Source organism: Myotis myotis, unplaced genomic scaffold (genome assembly GCF_014108235.1).
Source record: "Myotis myotis isolate mMyoMyo1 unplaced genomic scaffold, mMyoMyo1.p scaffold_m19_p_22, whole genome shotgun sequence".
Classification (NCBI taxonomy): Eukaryota; Metazoa; Chordata; class Mammalia; order Chiroptera; family Vespertilionidae; genus Myotis; species Myotis myotis.
Window position 1 is genome coordinate 1,029,661 of NW_023416327.1, and position 24,431 is coordinate 1,054,091.

Consider the following 24,431-nt stretch of genomic DNA (forward strand, 5'->3'; position numbering starts at 1 on the left):
CCCGGAACCCGGGCACTGGGCACTGCTGTCCCCCCAGAGCTTCCGACATCTGCTGCCCGCCATCTGTCAGCACAGCCCGACCCACTCCCAAGAGAGAATCGGCAAGGATTGGGGTTCTCCGGCCAGTGGTCAGAGAAGAGGAAATTGAACTGCTAACCTGATACAAAATTGTACAAACTTAGCCCATACGTCCAGTGGGCCCTGGGGCCTGGGAGTTTTTCTTCCTCTGATGGGAGTCACTGAGTGTCATGGGGGCCTGGGTCCTACTCTCTGTGTCCGGCCCACTGACTTGCTGTGTGATATTGGGCAAGTGACTTGCCCTCTCTGATCTCGGCTTTCGGAAAGGCCTCCGTAGTTCTCGCACACAGTGTGTCCTGTCTTCATTCATTCACGGTGACTTGTGGGCGCCCCCTCCCAGGGTCTCTGCTCCCCTCAGCGGTCAGAAGGTGAGTCATAAAATCCTCACTCCTGCCCGGCCAGCGTGGCTCAGTGGTTGAGCATCAACCTATGAACCAGGAGGTCACGGTTCGATTCCTGGTCAAGGGCACAGGCCTGGGTTGGGGGCTCCATCCCCAGGGTGGGGCGTGCAGGAGGCGGCCGATCCATGGTTCTCTCTCATCATGGATGTTTCTTTCTTTTTTTAAAAAAAAAAAATTAAATTCTTTATTGTTGAAAGTATTACCTAAGTCTCCTTTTCCCCTCATTGATCTCTCCCTGCCGCTCCCACCCCCAGCACCTGTCCCCGCCCCCCTACTGTCTGTATCCATGGGTGATGCTCATTCGCATGCATACAAGTCCTTTATACGCCCCCCCTCACACCCTCTCCCACCTCCCCTCCGGGGCTGGATGGTCTGTTCGATGCTTCTCTGTCTCTGGACCTATTTTGGCTCATCAGTGTATGTTGATCCTTATAATCCACAAATGAGTGAGATCATGTGATATTTCTCTTCCTCCGACTGGCTTATTTCGCTTAGCACATGCTCTCAGCTCCATCCATGCTGCTGCGAATGGTCAGAGTTCCTTCTTTTTCACAGCAGCGTAGTATTCCCCTGTGTAGATGGACCACAGTTTGTTTTAACCCACTTGCCTGCTGATGGGCACTTAGGCTGGTTCCAAATCTTAGCTATTGTAAATTGTGCTGCCTCATCGTTGACGTTTCTCTCTCTCCCTCTTCCTTCCTCTCTGAAAGCAATAAAAAAAAAAAAAAATCCTCACTCCTGCCCTAACTGGTGTGGCTCAGTGGATAGAGCGTCGGCCTGCGGACTGAAGGGTCCTGGGTTCGATTCCGGTCAAGGGCATGGACCTTGGTTGCGGGCACATCCCCAGTAGGGGGTGTGCAGGAGGCAGCTGATCGATGTTTCTCTCTCATCATGGATGTTTCTCACTCTCTATCCCTCTTCCTTCCTCTCTGTGAAAAATCAATAAAATATATATATTTTTTAAAAAATCCTCACTCCTTACCTGCCCAGGAGGCCTTGTCTGATCTGTGCCTGCTCCCCTCTCTGACCTCATCTAGTAGCTCTATCACCCCCACCCCACTCTGTGCCGGCCCACCCACACGGGTCTCTGCTGTCCCTCCACGGTGCTCAGCCTTGTGGGACTTTGCATGTGCCAGGCCCTCAGCTTGGAGTGCCTCCCCCCAGTGTGTGCCTCGACGGACTCTTCCCCCACAGGGTCTCAGAGGAAATGTCACCTCCTCCGAGAAGTCCTCCCTGACCACCCTACCTACAGCATCAAGCCACCCCCGTCTCCTGCTCTTCACCGTAGGATTTAAAAAAAAGAACTTTGAAATGTAATACCCACATACACATGCCCACACGTCATACGCAAACGCACGACCAAGTCACCGGCGCCCATATCACGAAAACAGACCGTGCCCGGCCCACATGGTTCAGCGGTTGAGCGTCCATTCTATGAACTGGAAGGTCACGGTTCTATTCCCGGTCCAGGCACGTGCCCGGATTGCGGGCTTGATCCCCAGTGTGGGGCGTGCAGGAGGCGGCCGATCCATGATTCTCTCTCATCATGGACATTTCTATCTCTCCTTCCCTCTCCCTTCCTCTCTGGAATCAATAAAAATATATTAAAAAGGAAAAAGAAAAGAGAAAGAAAAACAAAACAGACCATGAGCTGCCTCCTGAGAAGTTCCTGTCCCTTCTTCACTCCCATCTCCTCCCAGGGTAACCACCACCCTGACTCCTAACAGCACCCACTCGTTGTGCAATGACATACCAATGGGAACATGCAGTGTATGCATGTTAGCGGCTGGTGGTGTGGCGTGTGTCGGGGTGGGGTGGGCATTAGCGGGGCCGCCTGTCCGTGGAGAGATATTGTCAGTGTCTTTATTTATATATTTTTAAATATATTTTATTGATTTCAAAGAGGAAGGGAGAGGGGGAGACAGAAACATCTATGAAGAGAGAGAATCATGGATCGGCTGCCTCCCGCAAACCCCACACTGGGGATGGAGCCCGCAACCCAGGCATGTGCCCTGACCGGGAATCGAACCCAGGACCCTTCAGTCCGCAGGCCAACGCTCCATCCACTGAGCCAAACCAGCCGGGCTATTTTTTAAATATATCTTTATTGATTTCAGAGAGGAAGGGAGAGTGGGGAGAGAGAGAGAGAGAGAGATCCATGATGACAGAGCATCCTGGATTGGCTGCCTCCTGCACGCCCCCCACTGGGGATGGAGCCCACAACCCCGGGTCTGTGCCCTGACCTGGAATTGGAACCGGACCCTCCTGGTTCATGGGTTGATGATCAATCACTGAGCCACACCGGCCCTGCCTGTCAGCATCTTCAATAAGACGGAGACCAGGATGAGGGCCAGGAGCCAGTGGAGACCAAGGACAGAGGGGGACCCCTGGAGCAGGGTCTTTGGGGAGCCCTGGTGGAAGCATTTGTGTGTGACGGCTGGAGGGCGGGTGCCCGCTCCCTTGCATCCAGGGGTAGGGACCATCTGGGGCTGCCAGGTAGGGAGGGATGCTGGGAGCAGGAGTGGAGGTGCCAGTGGCTGAACGTGGAGGTCTGAAGGGTCCCCATCCCTGGGCAGCAAGGCCAGCAGGCTGTTAGGGCCCCCCTCTCCCCCCAGGAGGAGGAGGAAGTGGAAGGCGGCTGGGTAGGGGCCAGGGATGGACATCGGTGAAGCCAGGAGGGGCTGGTAGGTGGACAGGAGAGGAAGGTGACAGGGGACTGGAGGAGGAAGACAGTTCAGGGAGTTGGGGGGGGGGGGGGGGGGAGTCCAGTCTCTCCAGATGCCAGAGGGTGGGCTGTTGCGGCTGGCACAGCCCAGGCCGTGGCCCTGATGGACAAGGCCGGTGAAAGGCCACCAGAGGAGGTCAAGGAACGGAGCGGCCATGTGCTCCCGGTCCCCGGGGGACCAGAAGGGCGTGGGGTGGGGCTTCCAGGAACAAGGGAAGTGCATGGGAGACTGGACAATGAGGAAGTGTGCGCGCCTCCTGCCCGCGGAGACGGTAGAGGCTGGGCAAAGGTCGGGGCGGCCCAGCTGACCACAGGGGACCCGGACGGTCCTCCCAGTAGGGCAGGGGGTGGAGGGTGAGTGTCCCCCAGTGCATGGAGCCGGGGCGGGGGGGGGGGGGGCAGGAAGCCAGAGGCAGGGCTGGGCCAGCAGAAGCCCAGAGGGTCCCAGGCAGAGGCTGGCCTGGGCTGTGAGGCTGGGGTTGGCCGCACTCCAGGCTCCCCGGGGGCACCCCCCTGCTGAGAGTCTGCGGGCGCAGGCTCAGCTCCAGGCAGACAGTCACTTGCAGATGAGGAATGGGGGACCTCCCCACGCATGGAAAAAGGGGTGCTCACTGGAGAGTCGGGGGCAGCCTCTCTCTGCAGCAGAATCACCTTGGGACCCTGGGACCCCCTGCTGTGTCCCCCCCCCCCGCCCCCGCCCCCGTGTCCCTTTCCCAGGACGGACAGGCCTCCCCAGCCTGGGCGCATGCACCCCAAGGGCGCCTCCTGGCGCACAGCGTGGGGACCGGCGGGAATTCCGGAAATTCCAGATCCTTTGGGGGGTCTCCTAGCGCCCCACCCCGGACAGCCCGCTCCGCGCCACCGCCAGAGGGCGCGCTCGGTCCGGCGGGCGCGGGGGAGGCGAGTGGCCGAGCGCGCAGCCCCCGGAGCGGCGGGGAGGGGCGCGGCGGCCCGAGCCGGGGCCGGGGCGGGGGCAGCTCCGCGGGGCGGGGCGGGGCGGGGGCCGGCGGCCGCGCCCCTCCTCCTCCCCTCCCCTCCCTCCTTCCCTCCCTCCCACCTCCTTTCTTCCTTTTTCTTCCTCCTCTTCTTTCCCTTCTTCAGTCTTTCGCCCCCTTTCACTCCCAGGGCTTCTCCCCGAGCCTCCGCGGCGGCCAGGGGGCGGGCTCTGCAGCCTCTTTGTTGCGCGCGGACCAAGGCCCCGGCCGGACCGGGAGCCCCGAGTCCCCGGCGGCACCGGCGCCGCACGCGCGGGGGGACCGGGCGGGTCGGATCCGGAGCCGGGACCCGGCGGGAGCTCGCGAACCCACGGACCGGGGAGCGCGCGGAGCGGCCGGCATGTCCCGCCCCAGACCCCGCGCCCCCCGCAGCCGCGCGCTGCTGCGCCCCCTCCTTCTGCTGCTGTGCGCGCTGGCGCCCGGCGCCCCCCAAGCCGCACCAGGTGGGTGGCCGCCCCGCTCCCCCGCCTCCCCTCCGGCCTCCGCAGACCCCGCACCCTCCTCCGCCGGGTGTGGGGGTCCGGGGGGCCCTGCGGACGCCGCCGCCGCCGCCATCGGCCTGGCCCGGGGCCGGGAAGGAGTCCCCCCTGCGCGTCGGACGCCCGGGTCCCCACTTCTCCGGCGCAGCCGCGCGCGCCCTCGCGCGGTCCCCGGTCCGAGGGGTTGGATGGAGCGCGGTCTGCGCGCGCAGGAGCTGGTTGCTCACCCACCTCCTCCGTGGAAAGCGCGGGTTGCGGGGCGCTGCGGGCCACCACCCCCAGACCCTTCCCGATCGCCCCGACGCCGATCCGCGCGGGGGCCCAGGGCGCGGGGTCCGGTTGCGCGCCGCCTGCACTTCCTGCCGCTCCCCCTTCCCCGAGGCCGGAGACTCCGAGGAGACTCAGTCCCGGGAGCTCTTGGCGCGTCCGGAGCCGCCGGCCTGGGTGGGGGTGGAGGAGCCGGGGGTGTGGGGGTGTCCTGCCTCCGCGCGCGGGGAGCTCCTGGTCTGAGGGGGCCGGTGGGACGCTGGGGAGGGAGAGCCGTGCAGGAGGCCGCTGGAGAGGGGTGGGGGGGATTGCAAGGAGAGGGGGCCCGGGGTGGCGGGACTGGAGGAGGCCTTGAACTTGGGGGGCCGAGGGAGGGGGGCGCTGCAAAAGTGTGCCAGGCGGGGGCTGGATCAGGCCTGCTCCTGGCAGAGAGGCTGCGGTTTTGGGGAGCCAGCGAGGGGGGTCGCCGAGGAGTTCTGTGCGCGGTGGAGAAGGCGCCAGCGTCTCCCCGGCTCCGGCCAGGTGCCCGCCACCTGGTTCGCCAAGCAGGTGGTTGGAAAGTCTCAGTTGGGGATGAGGGGACAGGTTGCAGGGGAGTCACCTGCCAGGGCACCCCTGGGCCGCCCACAGGGTGGGGGTGGCGATGCCCGAGCAGCAGGAATGTGGTTTCTGGGGGTTTGGGGGGTGGCGGAGGGAGGGTCTGCCCCTGAGCCTGGACTTGGGCCCATGGCAGCTGTAGGAAAAATGGGTGTGTGTGTGTGTGTGTGTGTGTGTGTCCCCTGGGATCAGAGCCCCGTGGACTCCCTGCTGCAGGCCAGACCCCTCCCTCCCCCCCATGTAGGCGTGTGGCCACCGTCCTGTCAAGTGGGGCATCATGGCATCCACCTCCTAGGGCATCCACCTCCATGGCTCCCGAGCCCCATGCGGCTCTTTGGCCCCGTGACTGTGGCTCTTCCACAGAATGCCACCTGCGGGCGCGCACGTACAGCGCGAAGTTGACTTCAAACTTTAAAGTTTAGGAAGTTAATTTTAGGGGAGGTTGTGGAGTGGAAGCAGATGGAGTGTGGAGGATGGAGGAAGGTTGTGGAGATGGTTTGGACATAGAGAGAGGATGAACGAAAGGAGATGGAGGAGACAGGTCTACAAGAGGAGTGTGGATGGGAGAGGTGGAAGGGGTCGGCCTCAGCGGACGTACCTCCATCGGATTGAGGACGGTTTTTTGTTGTTGTTTTTTTAAAATATATTTTATAGATTTTTTACAGAGAGGAAGGGAGAGGGATAGAGAGCTAGAAACATCGATGAGAGAGAAGCATCGATCAGCTGCCTCCTGCACACCTCCTACTGGGGATGCGCCGGCAACCAAGGTCCATGCCCTTGACCGGAATCGAACCCGGGACCCTTCAGTCCGCAGGCCGACGCTCTATCCACTGAGCCACACCGGTCAGGGCAGATTGAGGACGTTTTTAGCAAAGGCCAGCTGAGGAGGACCCTCATGAAGTGAATAACAATGCACCTACCTATAGAGTTTACGTTTAAAAAATGTAGCTCTCAAAAGAAATTTCAGTCGTCGTGCTGTTGGTATTTGGCTCCGTTGAGGAATGAGTTTGCCGGCCACTGGCCTAGGGCTCCCGGGAGGGTGAAGCGTGACTGGGGGTGACCTCCCTGGAGTGGCTGTTGCTTTTATTAACCGGCCAGGCTGAGCCAGTGAGATTAGGGAGTCCTTGGTGAGTCCTGCCCCTGGGAGCTGCCCTGAGAGGGTGGTGGCCCAGCAGGCACCCGGCCCCCCTCCCCTTCTCATCTGTCTCCCCCTCCCACCCCCATCCAGAGGGGAGGGGCAGGAACTGGGACCCCCAGGGGTAGGTGGCAGGGGGCCCTCCCCATTCCGCTCACACTCAGGGTCCCTGGAGGCGCGGAGCCCTGGAGACCTGGGCGCTGCCCATGGAATGCCGCCTGCTTTGGGGCCAGGGAACACATGTTGGGCTCCCGTTTTGTTGTTGTTGTTAAACCCTCACCTGAGCATATTTTTCCATTGATTTTTATTTTTTAAAAAAAATATATATTTTATTGATTTTTTTTACAGCGAGGAAGGGAGAGGGATAGAGAGTTAGAAACATCGATGGGAGAGAAGCCTCGATCAGCTGCCTTCTACTGGGGATGTGCCCGCAACCCAGGTACATGCCCTTGCCTGGAATCGAACCCGGGACCCTTCGGTCCACAGGCCGACGCACTATCCACTGAGCCAAACCGGTTAGGGCTGTTTTTTTGTTTTATAATCCTCACCCGAGGATATTTTTCCATTGATTTTTATTTTTATTGTTATTATTATTTTTAAAGTAAGGTCCTTCTTTTTTAAAATATATTTTTATTGATTTCAGAGAGGAAGAGAGAGAGAGAGAGAAACATCCATGATGAGAGAGAATCATTGATTATGGATCCGCTGCCTCCTGCACGCCCCACACTGGGGATTGAGCCCACAACCTGGGCATGTGCCCTTGACTGGAATCGAACCCGGGACCCTTCGGTCCGCAGGCTGACGCTCTACCCACTAAGCCACACCAGTTAGGGCATGTGTGGGTTCTTGACTTTGCAGGAAAGATTTTACCACACGAGTCCAGGTGACTACGAGGAAACGTGTATTAAAGCTGAAGACAGGCCCTAGCCGGCTTGGCTCAGTGGATAGAGCGTCGGCCTGCGGACTGAAGGGTCCCAGGTTCGATTCTGGCCAAGGGCACACGCCTGGGTTGCAGGCTTGTTCCCCAGTAGGGGGTGTGCAGGAGGCAGCCAATCAATGATTCTCTCTTATCATTGATGTTTCTATCCCTCTCTCCTTCTTCCTTCCTTTCTGAAATCAATAAAGAAATATAGTTAAAAAAAAAAAGAAAGAAAGAAAAGCTGAAGACAGTAAAACAAGAAAGGGCTCAGGCCTGGCCAGCCTGGCTCGGTGGTTGAGCGTTGACCTATGAACCAGGAGGACACGGGTTCGATTCCCGGTCAGGGCACATGCCCGGGTTGCGGGCTCCATCTCCAGTGTGGGGCGTGCAGGGGGCAGCCGATCCATGATGCTCTCTCATCAGGGATGTGTCTCTCTCTCTCCCTTCCTCTCTGACATCAAGAAAAATATATTTTAAAAAACAATAAGAAGAGACTTTGTATGAAAGAAGCCAGGCTGCCTTAGCTCCCTGGGAAGAGGAGCCTTCGGGACAGGGTCAGGGTTCGCCTGGGACAAGCAGCCACTGCCCGCTGCTCCCCTAGTGGCAAGCCTCATGGGGTCCCTTCGAGTTTAGGGAATGGGTGCTTGTGGGGGAAGAAGAGGGCAACGGCCGGCCATGGTGGGGGCTGCTCCCCGGAGGGAGGGCACCCTGGGTTCTTGGTCTTGAGGCTTTATCTCTTTATTGTTTAAAAAATATATTCTGATTGATTTCAGAGAGGGAGAGGGAAACATCCATGATGAGAGAGAATCACGGATCAGCTGCTTCCTGCACGCCCCACACTGGGGATCGAGCCCGCAACCCGGGCATGTGCCCTGACCGGGAATCGAACCCGTGACCGCCTGGTCCATACGTCGACCTCAACCTCTGAGACACACTGCAGGGCCCTAGGCTGCCTCTGTGTAACTCACCTTGAGCTTCTGGCTTGCGGTGCTGGCCCAAGGGCTACAGCGGGAATTTCAACAGCACTGACTCGTGTCCCCAGGGACGTGGACAGGGACACGTGTTTGAGCCCTTGGGCACTTACCCCAGTGGTTTGGCTTCCCTAGCCTCCTGGCAATCTCCCTGCCCTTCCCTCCTCCCCCCCCCCAATGCCTCAGTGACACTGCTGTCCCTGGAGTGTGTCCCATAGCTGTGCCCCTTGGGCAGGTGGCCTCCCCTTCCCCTCCTGTGACTGTGACTGTCCTCACCCCCAGGCCACACATTTAGGGGCCAGTTGGGACCCATCTAGGGCTATTTCTGCGGGAAGCCCTCACCTTTGACCCCGGTCATCACGCCCCTGCTTCTCCCTGCACAGAACCAGTGCCTGGGGGGAAGAGGGGAGCATCTACCCCCAAGACACCCTGCTCATCCTCGAGGTTTAGCACGTACCCAGCCCAGCCAGGTGTGGTTCAGCGGTTAAGGGGTCAACCCAGGAACCAAGAGGTCACAGGTTCGATTCCCGGTCAGGGCACAAGCCCAGGTTGCAAGCTCGAGCCCTAGTAGGGGGCGTGCAGAAGGCAGCCGGTCCATGAGTCTCTCTCCTCATGGATGCTTCTATCTCTTTCCCTTTCCCTTCTTCCCTGAAATCAATTTTAAAAAAATCTATATTTAATTTCTTTTTTAAATTAGGCCATTAGGCAAAGAAATAACAGGTGTTTAAAGAAATAGCTAAGTATCCTGTAGAAGCTTGCTCATTTTCAACCATGCGTCGCTCACGCTTGCCCTGTGCCATCTACTGTCCCACATGCCAGGGACCAGGCTGGGAGCCTCAATGGACAAAAACAAGGCTGGTGTGGAGACATTTTTCTTTCTTTTTCTTTTTTTTAAAAATATATTTTATTGATTTTTTACAGAGAGGAAGGGAGAGGGATAGAGAGTTAGAAATATCGATCAGCTGCCTCCTGCACACCCCTTTCTGGGGATGTGCCCGCAACCAAGGTACATGCCCTTGACTGGAATCAAACCTGGGACCCTTGAGTCCGCAGGCCGACGCTCTATCCACTGAGCCACACCGGTCAGGGCATGGAGATGTGTTTCTTGACACATGGGGCCTCCGGGCTCACCTCTGGTCTTCCTATTTTTCTCAGAGACACTGGGTTATGGGTTTGATTCCCAGGCAGGCCACATGCCTAGGTGTTTATTTATTTATTAACTAGAGGCCCGATGCATGAAATTCGTGCACAGGTGGGGTCCTTGAGCCTGGCCAGTGATCAGGGCTGACATGTGGGGTGACCAGCAGGGATGACTGGGGGGCCCCGCTGGTACCCGCCTTGGCCGGCCTGGGGCCTGCGGTCTGGGGGCAGCTCCTGGGCTGAGCGTCTGCCCCCTGGTGGTCAGTGCGCATCATAGTGACCAGTCGTTCTGCAGTTTGGTCGATTTGCATATTAGGCTTTTATTATATAGGATTTATAGATTGTCTTTGATTTCAGAGAGGAAGGGAGAGAGAGAGAGAAACATCTAGGATGAGAGACAATCACGGATCGGCTGCCTCCTGCACGCCGCCCACTGGGGATCGAGCCCGCAACCCGGGCATGTGCCCTTGACCGGGAATCAAACCGTGACCTCCTGAGCCACGCACACCAGCCAGGCCACATGCCTAGGTTTTGGGCTCACCCCTCTGCCTCTCTCCCTTCCTCTCTCTGAGCAAATCCTCGGGTGATGATTAAAAAACAAACAAACAAAAAAACACTTAAGAAAGAAAAAAAGAGTTCCCTGAAGGTTTAGACCCCCGGACCCCGGATGTGCAGGGCCAGCCCTCTGGGTTCCGGCTGAATGCCCGGCAGCTGCGCACAGCCCTCCAGGTGTTGCCGAAGGGTCACCGGATGGATGCGGAATTCCCCTACTCCCCTGAGGCTCCCGGTCAAACCCAGGGCTTCCTGGTCCCGTTTCCTGGAGGTGCTGATTCAGTGCCTCCGGGACCGGGGACGGGAATGTGCTTTTAAGGAGAAGTTCTTATTGGAGGCGTGTGGAAAGCCCTGGTCCCGCTGATGTCCTGAAAATCAGAGATGGGGGAGATATGGCCAGAGCCGCACCCAGGCAAGGCACCCCAGGCAGCCCGGTTCCTGCATTTCCTTGAAAAAATACACCCCAAGGAACCAGCCGGCCTGGCAAGGCTCAGTGGTTGAGCATCGACCTGTGAACCAGGGGGTCAAGGTTCGGTTCCCGGTCAGGGCACATGCCCAGGTGGCAGGTTTGATCCCCAGTAGGCGTCTGATCAGTGATTCTCATCATTGATGTTTCTATCTCTCCCTCTCCCTTCCTCTCTGAAATCAATGAAAAAAAATATATATATATACATATATATATATATATATATATATATATATATATATATGTATATTAGTATATACTAGAGGTCCGGTGCATGAAATTTGTGCATGGGGGGGAGGCCCCTCAACCTGGCCTGCACACTCTCCAATCCAGGGCCCCTCGGGGGGGATGTCTGACTACCGGTATCGAGCCTAAACGGGCAGTTGAACATCCATCTCGCAATCCGGGACCACTGGCTCCTAACCGCTCACCTGCTTGCCTGCCTGATCGCCCCTAACCACCTATGCCTGCTGGTCTGATCGCCCCCTAACTGCTCCCCTGCTGGCCTGATTGCCCCCTAACTGCTCCCCTACCAGCTTGATCGCCCCTAACCGCCTCTGCCTTGGCCCCCGCCACTGTGGCTTTTTGTCCAGAAGGGCGTCCGGAAGACGTCTGGTCTAATTAGCATATTACCCATTCATTAGTGTGTGTGTGTATATATATGTGCCCGAAGGCCTGGCCCTGGGGGGCAATGCAGGGGGCGGGGCCTTCTCAGCAGGGGGCACTCCCCTGGTGTGTCCAGGGCTCTCAGATCGAGGTCTGGCCGGTGGCTGGGCTGGAGTGAGATGAGAGCATAAGGTTTTTTGTTTTGTTTTTTAATATTTTTCTTATTGATTTCAGAGAGGCAGGGAGAGAGAGAGAGAGACATCAAAGATGGGAGAGACTCATGGATCGGCTGCCTCCTGCACGCCCCGACTGGGGATCGAGCCCGCAACCCGGGCCTGTGCCCTTGACCTGGAATCGAACGGTGACCTCCTGGTTCACCGGAGCCACGCCGGCCAGGCTGGGGCACAGGGGCGCTTTGAACAGCGGAAGGCCAGGATTTGATGGGTGTGGGGCGGGGGCCCTAGATGGGCAGTCGTGGGAGCAGGAGCCCTGTGACCAAGATACCTGCAACGGGAGGCACAGAGCTGGCAGCGGGAGGCACAGAGGGGAGGCGAGTCCCGCCCTCGGGTCCCTGATCGCCTGGTGTTCTCCCCGCAGGACTCACCCCGGCCGAGAGCCGGGAGGAGGCGCGAGACATCGTGCACCCGGTGCGCGTGGACGCGGGGGGCGCCTTCCTCTCCTACGAGCTGTGGCCGCGCGCGCTGCGCAAACGCGCCCTGGCCGAGGACGGCGCGGCCTACGCCTTCTACCAGCTGCAGTTCCGCGGGCACGACCTGCGCCTGCACCTGGGGGCCACCCCGGACCTGCTGGCGCCCGGCTTCGTGAGCGAGACGCGCCGGGCCGGCGGCCTGGGGAGCGCGCACATCCGCAGGGCCGTGCCGCCCGCCTGCCACCTGCAGGGCCAGGTGCAGAGCCCGGAGCAGGAGGGCGGCCTGGCGGTCATCAGCGCCTGCGACGGCCTGGTGAGTGAGGGCCCGGGCTCGCCTCAGACTCGCCTCCCCTGGCCTCGGGGGGTCCCCAGGATTTGGGTTCTCAAACTTGCCTTGGAGCTGGAATCGCCGGCAGGCCTTGTTCAAATAGGGGGTCCCTTAGGTTAGGTCCGGGTGGGCTCTCAAACTTGCATTAAAAAAAAAAAAAAAAAAAAAAAAAAAAATATATATATATATATATATATATATATGGCTCGGTGCATGAAATTCATGCAAGGAGGTCTCCTCAGCCCAGCCTGCACCCTCTCCAATCCATCCGGGACCCCCCCGGGGGTTGTCCGACAGCTGGTTTAGGCCCAAGCCCGGGGATGGGTCCTAAACTGGAAGACGGACATTCCTCTCACAATCCGGAACCGCTGGCTCCTAACTGCTCACCTGCCTGCCTGCCTACCTGATCGCCCCTAACTGCCCCCCTGCCAGCCCGGTCGCCCCCAACTGCCCCCCTTGTCGGCCTGGTCGCCCCACGCAGCCTGATGTTCGGTTGTCTGCCCGGTTGTTTCGGTTGCGACAGCCCCTGGCTTTTTATATATTAGGATATATACTAGAGGCCCTGTGCATGGATTCGCGCACCGATGAGGTCCCTCAGCCTGACCTGTGGGGGCCGATCGGGGTGGCCGGGGAGAGACTCTGGGAGGGATCCAGGGCATGTCTGGCCTGTCCCGTCCAGTCCCGACAGCAGCAAGCTAACTCACCGATCCCCAGCCTGGAGCAGAGGAGCTGGTTCCAGGAGGGGTTCCCGGGGGGTCAGGCCGGGTCTGCATGTGCTGAGATGCACCGGCCCCACGTGAGGGGAGCGCCTGGCCCCGTCCCTCCATCCTCCTCACCACAGAAACATCCACGATGAGACAGAATCATGGATCGGCCGCCTCCTGCACGCCCCCCACTGGGGATCGAGCCCACAACCCGGGCCTGTGCCCTTGACCGGGAATCAAACCTGGGACCCTTCCGTCCACAGGCCGATGCTCTATCCACTGAGCAACACCGGCCAGGGCCCCTCTTCCTTTGGGTGTGAGTGTCCCTCAGGGGGTAGGATGTCCCGCTGGCCGTGAGCATCGCCAGTGGAGTCCAGGGCCCCTCTGCTGGGTCAGCCTGGCTCCCCGTGTGACCTTGAGCTCCTCTCCAGAAAGGTGTGTTCCGGCTCAACAACCAGGACTACTTCATCGAGCCCCTGCAAGGTGCCCAGGCCCAGCCCGGGAGCGCCCTGCCCCACGTGGTGTACCAGCACCCAGCTTCCCAGGGGCAGGCGGAGCAAGGCACCTGCGGGGTGCAAGGTAGGCTCCTGCACCCCCACCTTCGGGGAGGGGGCTGCGCACGCGGGGCAACGAGATCCTTTTTTATGTATCCATTTATGTATTTATTACTATGCTAGAGGCCCGGTGCACGAAATTTGTGCACTCAGAGAGGGGGCGGAGTCCCTCAGCCTGGATTGCAAGAGGGCGCAGGCCAGGCTGAGGGTCCCCGCCAGTGCATGATCGGGGCCAGGGAGGGACCACGGGAGGGCTCATGGGTGTGTCCTGCCCGTCTCACTCAGTCCCGATTGGCCGGACCCCAGCTGCAAGCTAACCTACCGATCGGAGCATCTGCCCCCTGGTGGTCAGTGCACGTCATAGCGAGCGGTTGAGCAGCCTTAGCCTCTCATTAGCATATTATGCTTCGATTGGTTGAAGGGACAACTGGGCACTTAGCATATTAGGCTTTTATTGTATTGGATTTTTATTGATTTCAGAGAAGAAGGGAAGGGGGGGAGAGAGAGAGAGAGAGAAAGAGAGAGAGAGAGAAGCATCAATGATGATGAAAGAGAATCATGGATCGGCTGCCTCCTGCACACCCCCTATTGGGGAGGGAGCCCGCAACCCAGGCCTGTGCCCTGACCGGGAATCGAACCCTGACCTCCTGGCTCATAGGTCATTGCTCAACCCCTGAGCCACGCCGGCCAGGCCACATTAAACACGTCTTGGCCTCAGTTTTCCCACTGCATAGATGTGATTCCTCACTGATCCCCAGCCCGGGGCAGAGGAGCTGGTTCCGGGGGCGCCCCTGGGGGCTGTGGGGGGGTCAGGCCGGGTCTGCATGTGCTGAGATGCACCGGCCCCACGTGAGGGGAGCGCCTGGCCCCGTCCCTCCATCCTCCTCACCCCAGTGCCGACCCCAAGAGCTCTCGGAAGAGGGGCCCCGGGCCCGTCCGACCGCTCCCCCCACTCTGCCCCGGGCCCACAGGGCCCCTGGAGCGGGAGTTCTGGCAGCGGGCCGGCGGGGACCAGCCGAAGCGGCAGCGGCGATACCAGAGCTCGGACAGCAGGGAGAAGTGGGTGGAGACCCTGGTGGTGGCGGACGCCGACATGGTGCGGCACCACGGGCAGCCCCAGGTGGAGAGCTACGTGCTGACCATCATGAACATGGTGAGGGCCCCCGGGGGGCGGCACGGGCGCCGGGCAAACGGCGGGCATGAGGCAGGAAGCCTGGCAGCCTGGGACCCCCAGCCCAGGTCCCCAACAGGAGGAAGAGTCTGCAAGCTTTTTTTAAAAATATATTTTATTGATTTTTTACAGAGAGGAAGGGAGAGGGATAGAGAGTTAGAAACATCGATGAGAGAGAAGCATCGATCAGCTGCTTCCTGCACGCCCCCCACTGGGGATGTGCCCACAACCCAGGTCCATGCCCTTGATCAGAATCGAACCCGGGACCCTTCAGTCCGCAGGCTGACGCTCTATCCACTGAGCCACACCGGCCGGGCAAGCTTTTTTTTTTGGTTTTAAAATAAATTGTTGATTTCAGAGAGGAAGGAAGAGAGAGAGAGAAGCATCCATGATGAGAGAGAACCATGGGTCGGCTGCCTCCTGCACGGCCCCCCACTGGGGATGGAGCCCACAACCCGGGCATGTGCCCTGACCGGGGATCGAACCGTGGCCTACTGGTTCCTAGGTCGACGCTCAACCACTGAGCCACACCGGCTGGGCTCGGGGAGCTTTAAATGAGCGGACGGCTCTCCGCGCCCCTTCCTTGCACTTTGCAAACCTCACGGCCTTGGGGGTGGCCTCCTCTCCTGGGCCGAGTGGGGAGCCCCTGGTGGGGGCTGGGGCAGGGGCGCGTGGGCTGCCGGGGCGCACCGCGGAGCCGCCCTGCGGGGGAATGCGGGCGGGTGGGTGTTGGCGGGGAGCGGCTGCCCGTGTCCCAGGCCCGGGGTGACGCCTCACCCCCTCTCTCGGGCAGGTGGCCGGCATTTTCAAGAACCCCAGCATCGGGAACCCCATCCACATCACGGTCGTGCGCCTGATTATGCTGCAGGACGAGGTGGTGAGAAGCCGAGGGTCCCCCCCCCCCCAGTCCCTCTAGTCCCTGCAAGGTGGGGGGGGGGGGTGCCTGCGGGAGGAAGGGGTGCTCGGGCCGTGGCTGTCCTGCTGTCCCCTCTGGGCCGGGGTGCCCTGCCTGCGGGAGGGTCTGAGCCCGCGGAACTGCGGCCGGGCCGGGCCATCACCCTCTCCGTCCGCAGAAGGACCTGAAGGTCACGCACGAGGCGCACAGCACCCTGAGCACCTTCTGCGAGTGGCAGAGGCGGCTCAACATGGACGACGACTCTCACCCGCTGCACCACGACATGGCGGTGCTGATCACCAGGTGCTGCCGTGGGGGGGCCGGGGGGCCCGGGAGCCAGGGGGCCTCAGGGAGCCGGGGGTGGGGGGGACTTCAGGGAGCCCAGCCCCGCTCCCTCTTGGGACTCCGTCGGATCTTTCCATTTGGAAATCACGGTGGGTTTGTACCTGGACAATCCAAGGGGTCCGGCCGCCTGTCCCTCCCTGAGCCGATGCGGCCGAGACAGGCTGGCATCACCTGTGAGCGTTGATGCCAATCCCGCCGGCAGCGTGGGGAGCAGCAGGTCACCCACAAACATCTGCTCTGCCCCCACCACAGGCGGCTGCTTATACTGGGGAGAAGGACAGAGATGGCATGGGGAGGAGGCAAAGGGTGGGCCAGGTGGGCGGTGCACAGGTAATGCGGGCTGGGGGTCTGCAAAGCGCTGTGGGTGTGCAAAGGCCTGTGGGTGTGCAAAGGGCTGGGGGTCTGCAAAGGCCTGTGGGTGTGCAAAGAGCTGGAGGTTTGCAAAGGCCTGGGGTATGCAAAGGCTGGGGGTCCTCAAAGGGCTGGGGGCCTTGGTTTCTGCAACTAGGTTGTCATGTTTCCATGGTAACAGGCAGGTCCTGGGTGGGGAGGTTGGGCTGCACTTCCAGGTGAGCTCCCAGGTCCCACTGCAGCTCCCATCAGGCCAGAAGGCGCCTCCTCTAATAGGAACAGCACAATCGTGGTGCAGTTGTCAGAGTGGGACTGACATTCTTTTTTTTTATTTTTATTTTTATTGATTTTTCACAGAGAGGAAGGGAGAGGGATAGAGAGCTAGAAACATCGATGAGAGAGAAACATCGATCAGCCGCCTCCTGCACACCCCATACTGGGGATGTGCCCGCAAACAAGGTACATGCCCTTGACTGGAATCGAACCCGGGACCCTTGAGTCCGCAGGCTGACGCTCCATCCACTGAGCCAAACCGGTCAGGACGTGACTCATATTCTTACTGCGTTTAGTTCGTCCCCAACGTGCTGTCTCTGCCACCATCGCCCGATGTCGCACTGTCATGCACCTGTGTGCGTGCGTGTGTGCGTGCGTGCGCGTGTGTGTGGGTGTGTGGCGTTCGGTTCTGTGCCGTTTTATCGCACGAGTCCACCGGCCGGTCTGTTCCGAGGCAGTGTTTTCTGTTCCCCGCGGACTTCCGTTCCCGCAGCTGGGCTCCGGCCGGCTGTGCGCGGTCCGCTGCCCCGACCCAGGCCCATCCGGCAGGGTCTGCAGGCACCACGGCGCCTGCGCCCCGGCGGCTGCTGCTGGGGCCGGTTTGATGGGCGGGCATCCTTTTTCTTCTTCTTTTTTAAATATATTTTTACTGATCTCAGAGAGGAAGGGAGAGGGAGAGAGAGAAACATCCATGATGAGAGAGAATCATGGACTGGCTGCCTCCTGCACGCCCCCCACTGGGGATGGAGCCCGCAACCCGGGCCTGTGCCCTGACCGGGAATCGAACCCTGACCTCCTGGTTCCTAGGCCGATGCTCAACCACTGAGCCGCGCTGGCCGGGTGGGCATACTCCTAGCTCCTTCCCTGGGGTCCCTGCCCGGCTCAGGGGGTGGGGGTGGGGCGCCGCATGGGGCCAGGCCAGCCTGAAGGACACGTCCCGCCTCTGTCTGTGCAGGAAGGACCTGTGTACCAACAAGGACCAGCCCTGTGAGACCCTGGGCCTGGCCCACGTGGGGGGCATATGCCAGCCCCACCTCAGCTGCAGCATCAGCGAGGACTCCGGCCTGCCCATGGCCTTCACCGTGGCCCACGAGCTCGGGCACAGGTACCCCGCAGCCCCTACCGCCACCTCCAACCTGGGGCCCCCGGGGATCCGGGTCCACGGGCCTCCGCATCCCAGGGAAGGTCCCCGCGTGTCCCCATCCACGTCCACAGCCAGGTCGCTTCCCTGTGAAGCAGGAGAGAGGCCCTCGGGGGACCTCAGCCCCCTGGCCTCGAGCAGGGCTTGTTTGAGGGGTTGGGACAGGCCAGACGTCCCCAGGGGGCAATGCCTCAGGACTTGCATTTTAAAAAATATGTATATTATTGCTTTTTTACAGAGAGGAAGGGAGAGGGATAGAGAGTTAGAAACATTGATGAGAGAGAAACATCGATCAGCTGCCTCCTGCACGCCCCCTACTGGGGATGTGCCCGCAACCAAGGTACATGCCCTTGACCAGAATCGAACCCGGGACCCTTCAGTCCGCAGGCCGACGCTCTACCCACTGAGCCACACCGGCCAGGGCAGGACTTGCATTTTTGACTCTGCAATGTCTCCAGCAAGTAAACCCCTGCTGCTGATTGCTCCGCGGCCCTGGGCAGGTACCCTGTTCAGAGCCACTGCGCGCCCCCTGGGGATGGAGACACGTGATGTCCGCATGGGGCCTGTGTCTAACCGCGGCCTGTGCCCTGAGCTCCCCCACCTCAGCCCTCCCCCCATGCCGGGCTGCTTAGCTGGTCCTTGTGGCAGCATTTTATTTTAATTTTTTAATTTTGAAACTAGAGGCCTGATGCATGAAATTTATGCAAGAGTAGGCCCTCCTTCCCCTGGCTGCCGGCACCAGCTTCCCTCTGGCACCTGGGACACCGGGCTTCCCTTGCAGCCCCAGCTTCGTCTGGAAGGTCGTCTGGAAGGACATCCGGAAGGACGTCCTGTCTAATTAGCATATTACGCTTTTATTCTTATAGATATATTTTTATTGATGTCAGAGAGGAAGGGGAGGGAGAGAGAGCTAGGAAAAAAAAAATATATATATATATATATATATTTATATATATATATATATGCCTAATATGCTAAGTGTCCAACCACAGCTGCCCGACCAGTCACTATGACACGCACTGACCACCAGGGGGCAGACCCTCCAACTGGTAAGTTAGCTTGCTGCTGGGGTCCGGCCGATCAGGACTGGGCAAAACGGGCCGGACACGCCCTGGAGCCAACCTCCTGTGGTCCCTCCCTAGCTGGCCGGCCCCGGTCAGCCCTGATGGGGACTAGGCGAGACAGCCCTGATCGACCCCCATCAGGACTGGACGAGAAGGGCTGGACACACCCTAAAGCCAACCTCCTGGGGTCCCTCCCCGGCCTCTAACATATTTCTTCTAATTAATTTCCTTTCAATGTGCACGAATTCGTGCACTGGGCCTCTAGTCAACGATGAGAGAGAATCATGGATCGGCTGCCTCCTGCACGCCCCCGACTGGGGATCGAGCCCGCGATCTGGGTATGTGCCCTGACCGGGATCCAACTGTGACCTCCTGGTTCATAGGTTGATGCTCAGAGAGGGGCAGTGACTTCCCTGAGGCCACACAGCCGTTGGGGGGGGGGGCCTGAGCCAGCCCTGGGACCAGGATCTGGCCCCCTGCAGGCCTGGGGGCGGGGGGGGTGCGGGAGGAGGTGGCGGGCGCCTTCCGCCCGCTCACCCGCCCCCGGGGCTGTGCTCTCTGCAGCTTGGGCATCGTGCACGACGGGGTCGGCAACGAGTGCGACACGCAGGGGACACAGCCCTTCATCATGTCGCCGCAGCTGTTCTACCACTCCCTGCCCCTCAACTGGTCCCAGTGCAGCCGCGAGTACATCACCCGCTTCCTCGAGTAAGCACCCCACTCCCCGCCCAGGGCAGGGCCCGGGACCCCGAGGTCGGGGTCTGGGCAGGAGACGGGGACAGTGGTGCCGAGGTGCCAGGCAGAGGGACCCGCAGGGGCGGTGGCTTTGGACAGGGAGGGGCCTGTACCCTCCTAGTGTCACCAGGCAACCAATGGGTCTGGTCGCCTGTCCCTCCCTGAGCCGATGGGGCCGAGACAGGCTGGCATCGTCTGTGAGCGTTGATTCCAATCCCGCCGGCAGCGTGGGGAGCAGCAGGTCACCCACAAACATCTGCTCTGCCCCCACCACCGGCGGCTGCTTACACTGGGGAGAAGGACAGATATGGCATGGGGAGGAGGCAAAGGGCGGGCCAGGTGGGCGGTTCACAGGCAATGCGGGCTGAGGGTTTGCAAAGGCCTGTGAGTCTGCAAAGGGCTGTGGGTATGCAAAGGGCAAGGGGTTCGCAAAGGCCTGTGGGTATGCAAAGGGCTGGGGGCCTGCAAAGGCCTGGGGGTATGCAAAGGCCTGGGGGTCTGCAAAGGCTGGGGGTCTGCAAAGGGCTGGAGACATGCAAAGGGCTGGGAGTCTGCAACAGGCTGGGGGTGTGCAAAGGGCTGGGGGTTTGCAAAGGCTGGGGGTCTGCAAAGGCTGGGGGCCTGCAAAGGCCTGGGGTATGCAAAGGCCTGGGGGTTTGCAAAGGCTGGGGGTCTGCAAAGGCTGTGGGTCTGCAAAGGCTGGGGGTCTGCAAAGGCCTGTGGGTGTGCAAAGGGCTGGGGTCCTCAAAGGGCTGGGGGCCCTGGTTTCTGCGACCAGGTTGTCATGTTTCCATGGTAACAGGCAGCTCCCGGGCGGGGAGGTTGGGCTGCACTTCCAGGTGAGCTCCCAGGTCCCATCAGGCTAGACGGCGCCTCCTCTAATCAGAACAGAACCATCCCGGTTGACCGAGCGCGATCACTGTTTCTTACAATGATGGCTGCTCCCCGATATCCTAGTTCTGCCCCCCTCTCTCTTGCCCTTTAACCTCAGAGGGGCTGGCACCCTCTCTCATCTTTCTGGGGTCATTACACGGATTTTCGTTTTTCTTCTGCTCCCTGCAAAGTCTCTCTTTGATTGTAGCTACGATCAGAACTATTTCTTTTCTGTCGAAGGTTTTCTTTCATTTATTTTTATTGATTTCAGAGAAGAAGGGAGAGGGAGAGGGAGAGAGAAACATTAATAATGAGAGAATCATGGCAGCCGCCTCCTGCACGCCCCCCACTGGGGATGGAGCCGCAACCCAGGCCTGTGCCCCGACCGGAATCGAACCCGGGGCCCTTCAGTCCGCAGGCCGACGCTCTATCCACTGAGCCACACCGGTTTTGGCTGCCCTGTTTTTCTTGACGTCCACTCCCTGTGGGGTCTGAGGACGAGGACTGTGGCTCTAGCAGCGAGGGGGGCCTGGAGGGAGAGAGGGAGTGGACGCAGAGGAGACGCCTCCAATCAGATGGTTAAGAACCCGACTCTGGCCGTGGCCGGTGTGGCTCAGTGGATAGAGTGCCGGCCTGCGGACCGAAGGGCCCCGGGTTCGATTCCGGTCAAGGGCATGTACCTTGTTTGCGGGCACATCCCCAGTAGGGAGTGTGCAGGAGGCAGCTGATGGATGTTTCTCTCTCATCGATGTTTCTGACTCTCTCTCCCTAACCCTTCCTCTCTGTAAAAAATCAATAAAAATATATTTTTAAAAAATAAAATAAAATAAAAGGAAGCATGCACTAAATGCTTCTTTAAAAAAAAACAAAAATCAAACAGAAGCCCTGGCCCGTGTGGCTCAGTGGATAGAGCGTCGGCCTGCGGACCGAAGGGTCCCGGGTTCCATTCTGGCCAAGGGCACAGGCCCAGGTTGCGGGCTTAATCCCCAGTGGGGGCCGTGCAGGAGACGGCCGATCCATGATTCTCTCTCATCATGGATGTTTCCATCTCTTCCTCCCTCTCCCTTCCTCTCTGAAATCCATAAAGAAATATATATATTAAAAAAAAAAGAAAAAGAAGAAAGAAATGTAAAAATATCCTGGGGTGAGAATTCACACACACACACACAAGGTAAGAGGAGGGCAGGGTCATGGGTCGTGGGAGAGGAAGGAGGAGGAAAAAGATAAGATATACTCAGGGCTCCGGCCAGGCTCCTGCCCGCTCCGTCGGACAAGCCCCCCCCCCCCCCCCGAAGCCTGGACGCCCGGAGGACGAGGGTGCGGGTCTGGGATTCCCATGGGGACGCAGCCACCGCCCGCTGGACGTGCTGGGCCTCCTGACCGCCGCATGCTCAGCATTCAAGGCCGGGGCAGTGCTGTCCAAGCGAAAGGTCAGAGCTGATAAGGGACAGAGTGGAGGGCAGAGCTGACCAGCCAGCCCCAAGGCTGGGTGTGTGTGTGTCTCCCCCCCACCCCGAGATGGGGGCCCAGGATGGGCTGGAGACTCCCACCACCAGCCTCTCCCTCCCTGCCCCGGGGCGAGCTCCCCGCTGCCCCCACCCACGGCCCTGCCCAGCACCCTGGCTCCTGGACAGACGGACGGACAGACGGGCCTCTGTCCCCATTCGGGGATAGGAATGCACTAGGAACGGACTTGGCTCAGGGCCGGGCCGGGGGTGGGAGGAGAGGGTGACGCTGAGCCACCAGGCCTCCCAGGGCCTCGGCCGAGGGTGGGGGACACTGGGGCCAGGAAGGGGTGCTCACCTCCCCACGGGCGACCCAGGCCACCTTGCCATCGGAGGGTCCGGCAGGGGGCGTCCCAAAGGCCAGGGAGAGGGGGTACTTGGATGGGGACTGTGGGACCAGCCTGTCCCCTTTTATGTTATTTTTTATATATATTTGTATTGACGTCAGAGACAGGAAGGGAGAGGGAGAGAGAGAAACATCCATGATGAGAGAGAATCCTGGACCGGCCGCCTCCTGCACGCCCCCTAGTGGAGATCGAGCCCGCAACCCGGGCCTGTGCCCTGACCGGGAATCGAACCCGGGACCCTTCCGTCCGCAGGCCGACGCCCTATCCACTGAGCCACACTGGCCAGGGCCCTCTGTCTTTTTTGTGGTTGTTCATCCTCCTCGCCCGAGGGACATTTTCCGACTGATTTTTAGAGAGAGTGGAAGGGAGAGGGGGCAGAGAGAGAGAGAGGGAAACATCGATGTGAGAGAGACACCCCGATCGGTTGCCTCCCACAGGCCCCCGATGGAGCCTGCAACCGAGGTTCAAACCCGAAGTTCAAACCCGGGCCCCTTCAGTCCAAGGGCTGCTGGTGCTCCCACCACTGAGCCACACCGGCCAGGCATCCCCCCACCCCCCGTCTTTTTGCTGGCAGGGGAGGGGGTATGGGAGACAGAGGACCCGCCTCCCCCCAGTCCGGGTGGGGGACAGAGTGAGCAAGATTCACGGCAGGTGCCTCGGGCCGTGTGTTCGCGGGTCTGGGGGAGGCTCCCAGGTCCTGGGACCTCCCGGCTGTGCCCACTGGACGCCCCCGGGCCACCCAGACCCAGGTGGGAGCGACCCCACGTGACCTCAGCGTCGCCCTCCTGCTGTGGCGAGAGCCCTAGCAAGCCCTGTGCTCAGGGGACAGATGTGGGGGGGCCTGGCCTCGGGCCCTCCCCACCTGGGGGGACGAGCACGTGACAGTTGGGGGGGTTAGTGCCGTAGCAGATGGCCCCGTGGGTGTGTAGCAATCTGGGGGCGGGGGGCGCCGAGGACCCTGAAAGCCGCCTCTAAAGACTCCTGGGTCCCCGGCCGGCGTGGCTCAGGGGTTGAGCATCGACCTGTGAACCAGGAGGTCAGGGTTCGATTCCCGGTCAGGGCACAGGCCCGGGGTGCGGGCTCGATCCCCAGTGGGGGGCGTGCAGGAGGCGGCCGGTCCGTGATCCTCTCATCATGGATGCTTCTCTCTCTCCCTCTCCCGTCCTCCCTGACAAAAAAAAGACTCCTGAGGCCTTAGCTGGTGTGGCTCAGTGGATAGAGCATCGGCCTGCGGACTGAAGGGTCCCGGGTTCGATTCCGGTCAAGGGCACGGACCTGGGTTGCAGGCTCCTCCCCGGCCCGGGCCCTGGTCAGGCGCCTGCAGGAGGCAACCCATCGATGGGTCTCTCTCTCACATCGATGTTTCTGTCCGTCTCTCTCTCTCTAAAAATCAATGGAAAAATATCTTCGGGTGACGATTAAAACAAAAATTAAAGACTCCCGGGGTGTCCGGCAGAAGGGGGTGCTCTGGGTGGAGGACGTGGCTTGGTCAGTGGGGGGCTGGGGGGTGATCAGGGAGGAGGCACCTCCTCACTCAGACCCTCAGAGCCAGGGACCCTGCAGGGAGAGGCTGTCCCCAGTGTGTGTCCCCTCCTTCACCGCATCCCCCGCCCCCCTGGCCGTCACCCCAGGACTGGGGCTGGCGGGGGGGGCCGGGGGGGCGGGTGAGGTCTGTCCTCAGGTGGCGGGCAGCTCTGTGCCCTCCTGGGGGTGGGAGCGGCTGCCTCCTGGAGCCAAGCCCTGTGTGACTGGTCCTCACGCGGGGCCGCCCGCCCGGCTATAATGGGAGCGAGGGGGGCCGGGGGGCAGGCCTGAGGGACAGTCCAGGGCCTGCGGGGTGTGGGCTGCGGGAGGAGCCGGCCGGGCGCGGAGCCGATCGCAGGAAGGAAGGGCCGGCTGCCGGTCCGGTGTGACTCCCCCCGAGTGGACGCTGCTATTTATACCTCTGTGGCGTGAGGTCACCCAGGCGGCCTCATCCTTTTGTGGATGAGCCCAGAGAGGGTGCGGGATGGCCCGAGGCCACACAGCATCTGAGCTGGGCACAGGGTGGCGCTTTCTTATTTATTTACTAGAGGCCCGGTGCACGACTTTTGTGCACTGGGTGGGTGGGTGGGGAGGGGGGTTCCCTCAGCCCAGCCTGCGCCCTCTCACAGTCCGGGACCCTA

At 60.5% G+C, this 24,431-nt stretch overlaps 1 protein-coding gene across 1 annotated transcript in view; it reads left to right on the forward strand.

Annotated features, from left to right (window-relative positions):
* The first annotated feature begins 4,270 nt into the window (after positions 1–4,270).
* The window catches only part of ADAMTS7 (ADAM metallopeptidase with thrombospondin type 1 motif 7), a 39,255-nt gene continuing 19,094 nt past the window's right edge, over positions 4,271–24,431 (forward strand). Inside the window, exons 1-8 of the mRNA XM_036355499.1 lie at positions 4,271–4,642; positions 11,929–12,293; positions 13,444–13,591; positions 14,538–14,719; positions 15,531–15,614; positions 15,811–15,935; positions 17,557–17,706; positions 19,371–19,514. Of these exons, the coding sequence (XP_036211392.1) occupies positions 4,540–4,642; positions 11,929–12,293; positions 13,444–13,591; positions 14,538–14,719; positions 15,531–15,614; positions 15,811–15,935; positions 17,557–17,706; positions 19,371–19,514 (1,301 nt within the window). The 5' untranslated portion in view covers positions 4,271–4,539. The remainder of the gene's footprint in view (positions 4,643–11,928; positions 12,294–13,443; positions 13,592–14,537; positions 14,720–15,530; positions 15,615–15,810; positions 15,936–17,556; positions 17,707–19,370; positions 19,515–24,431) is intronic.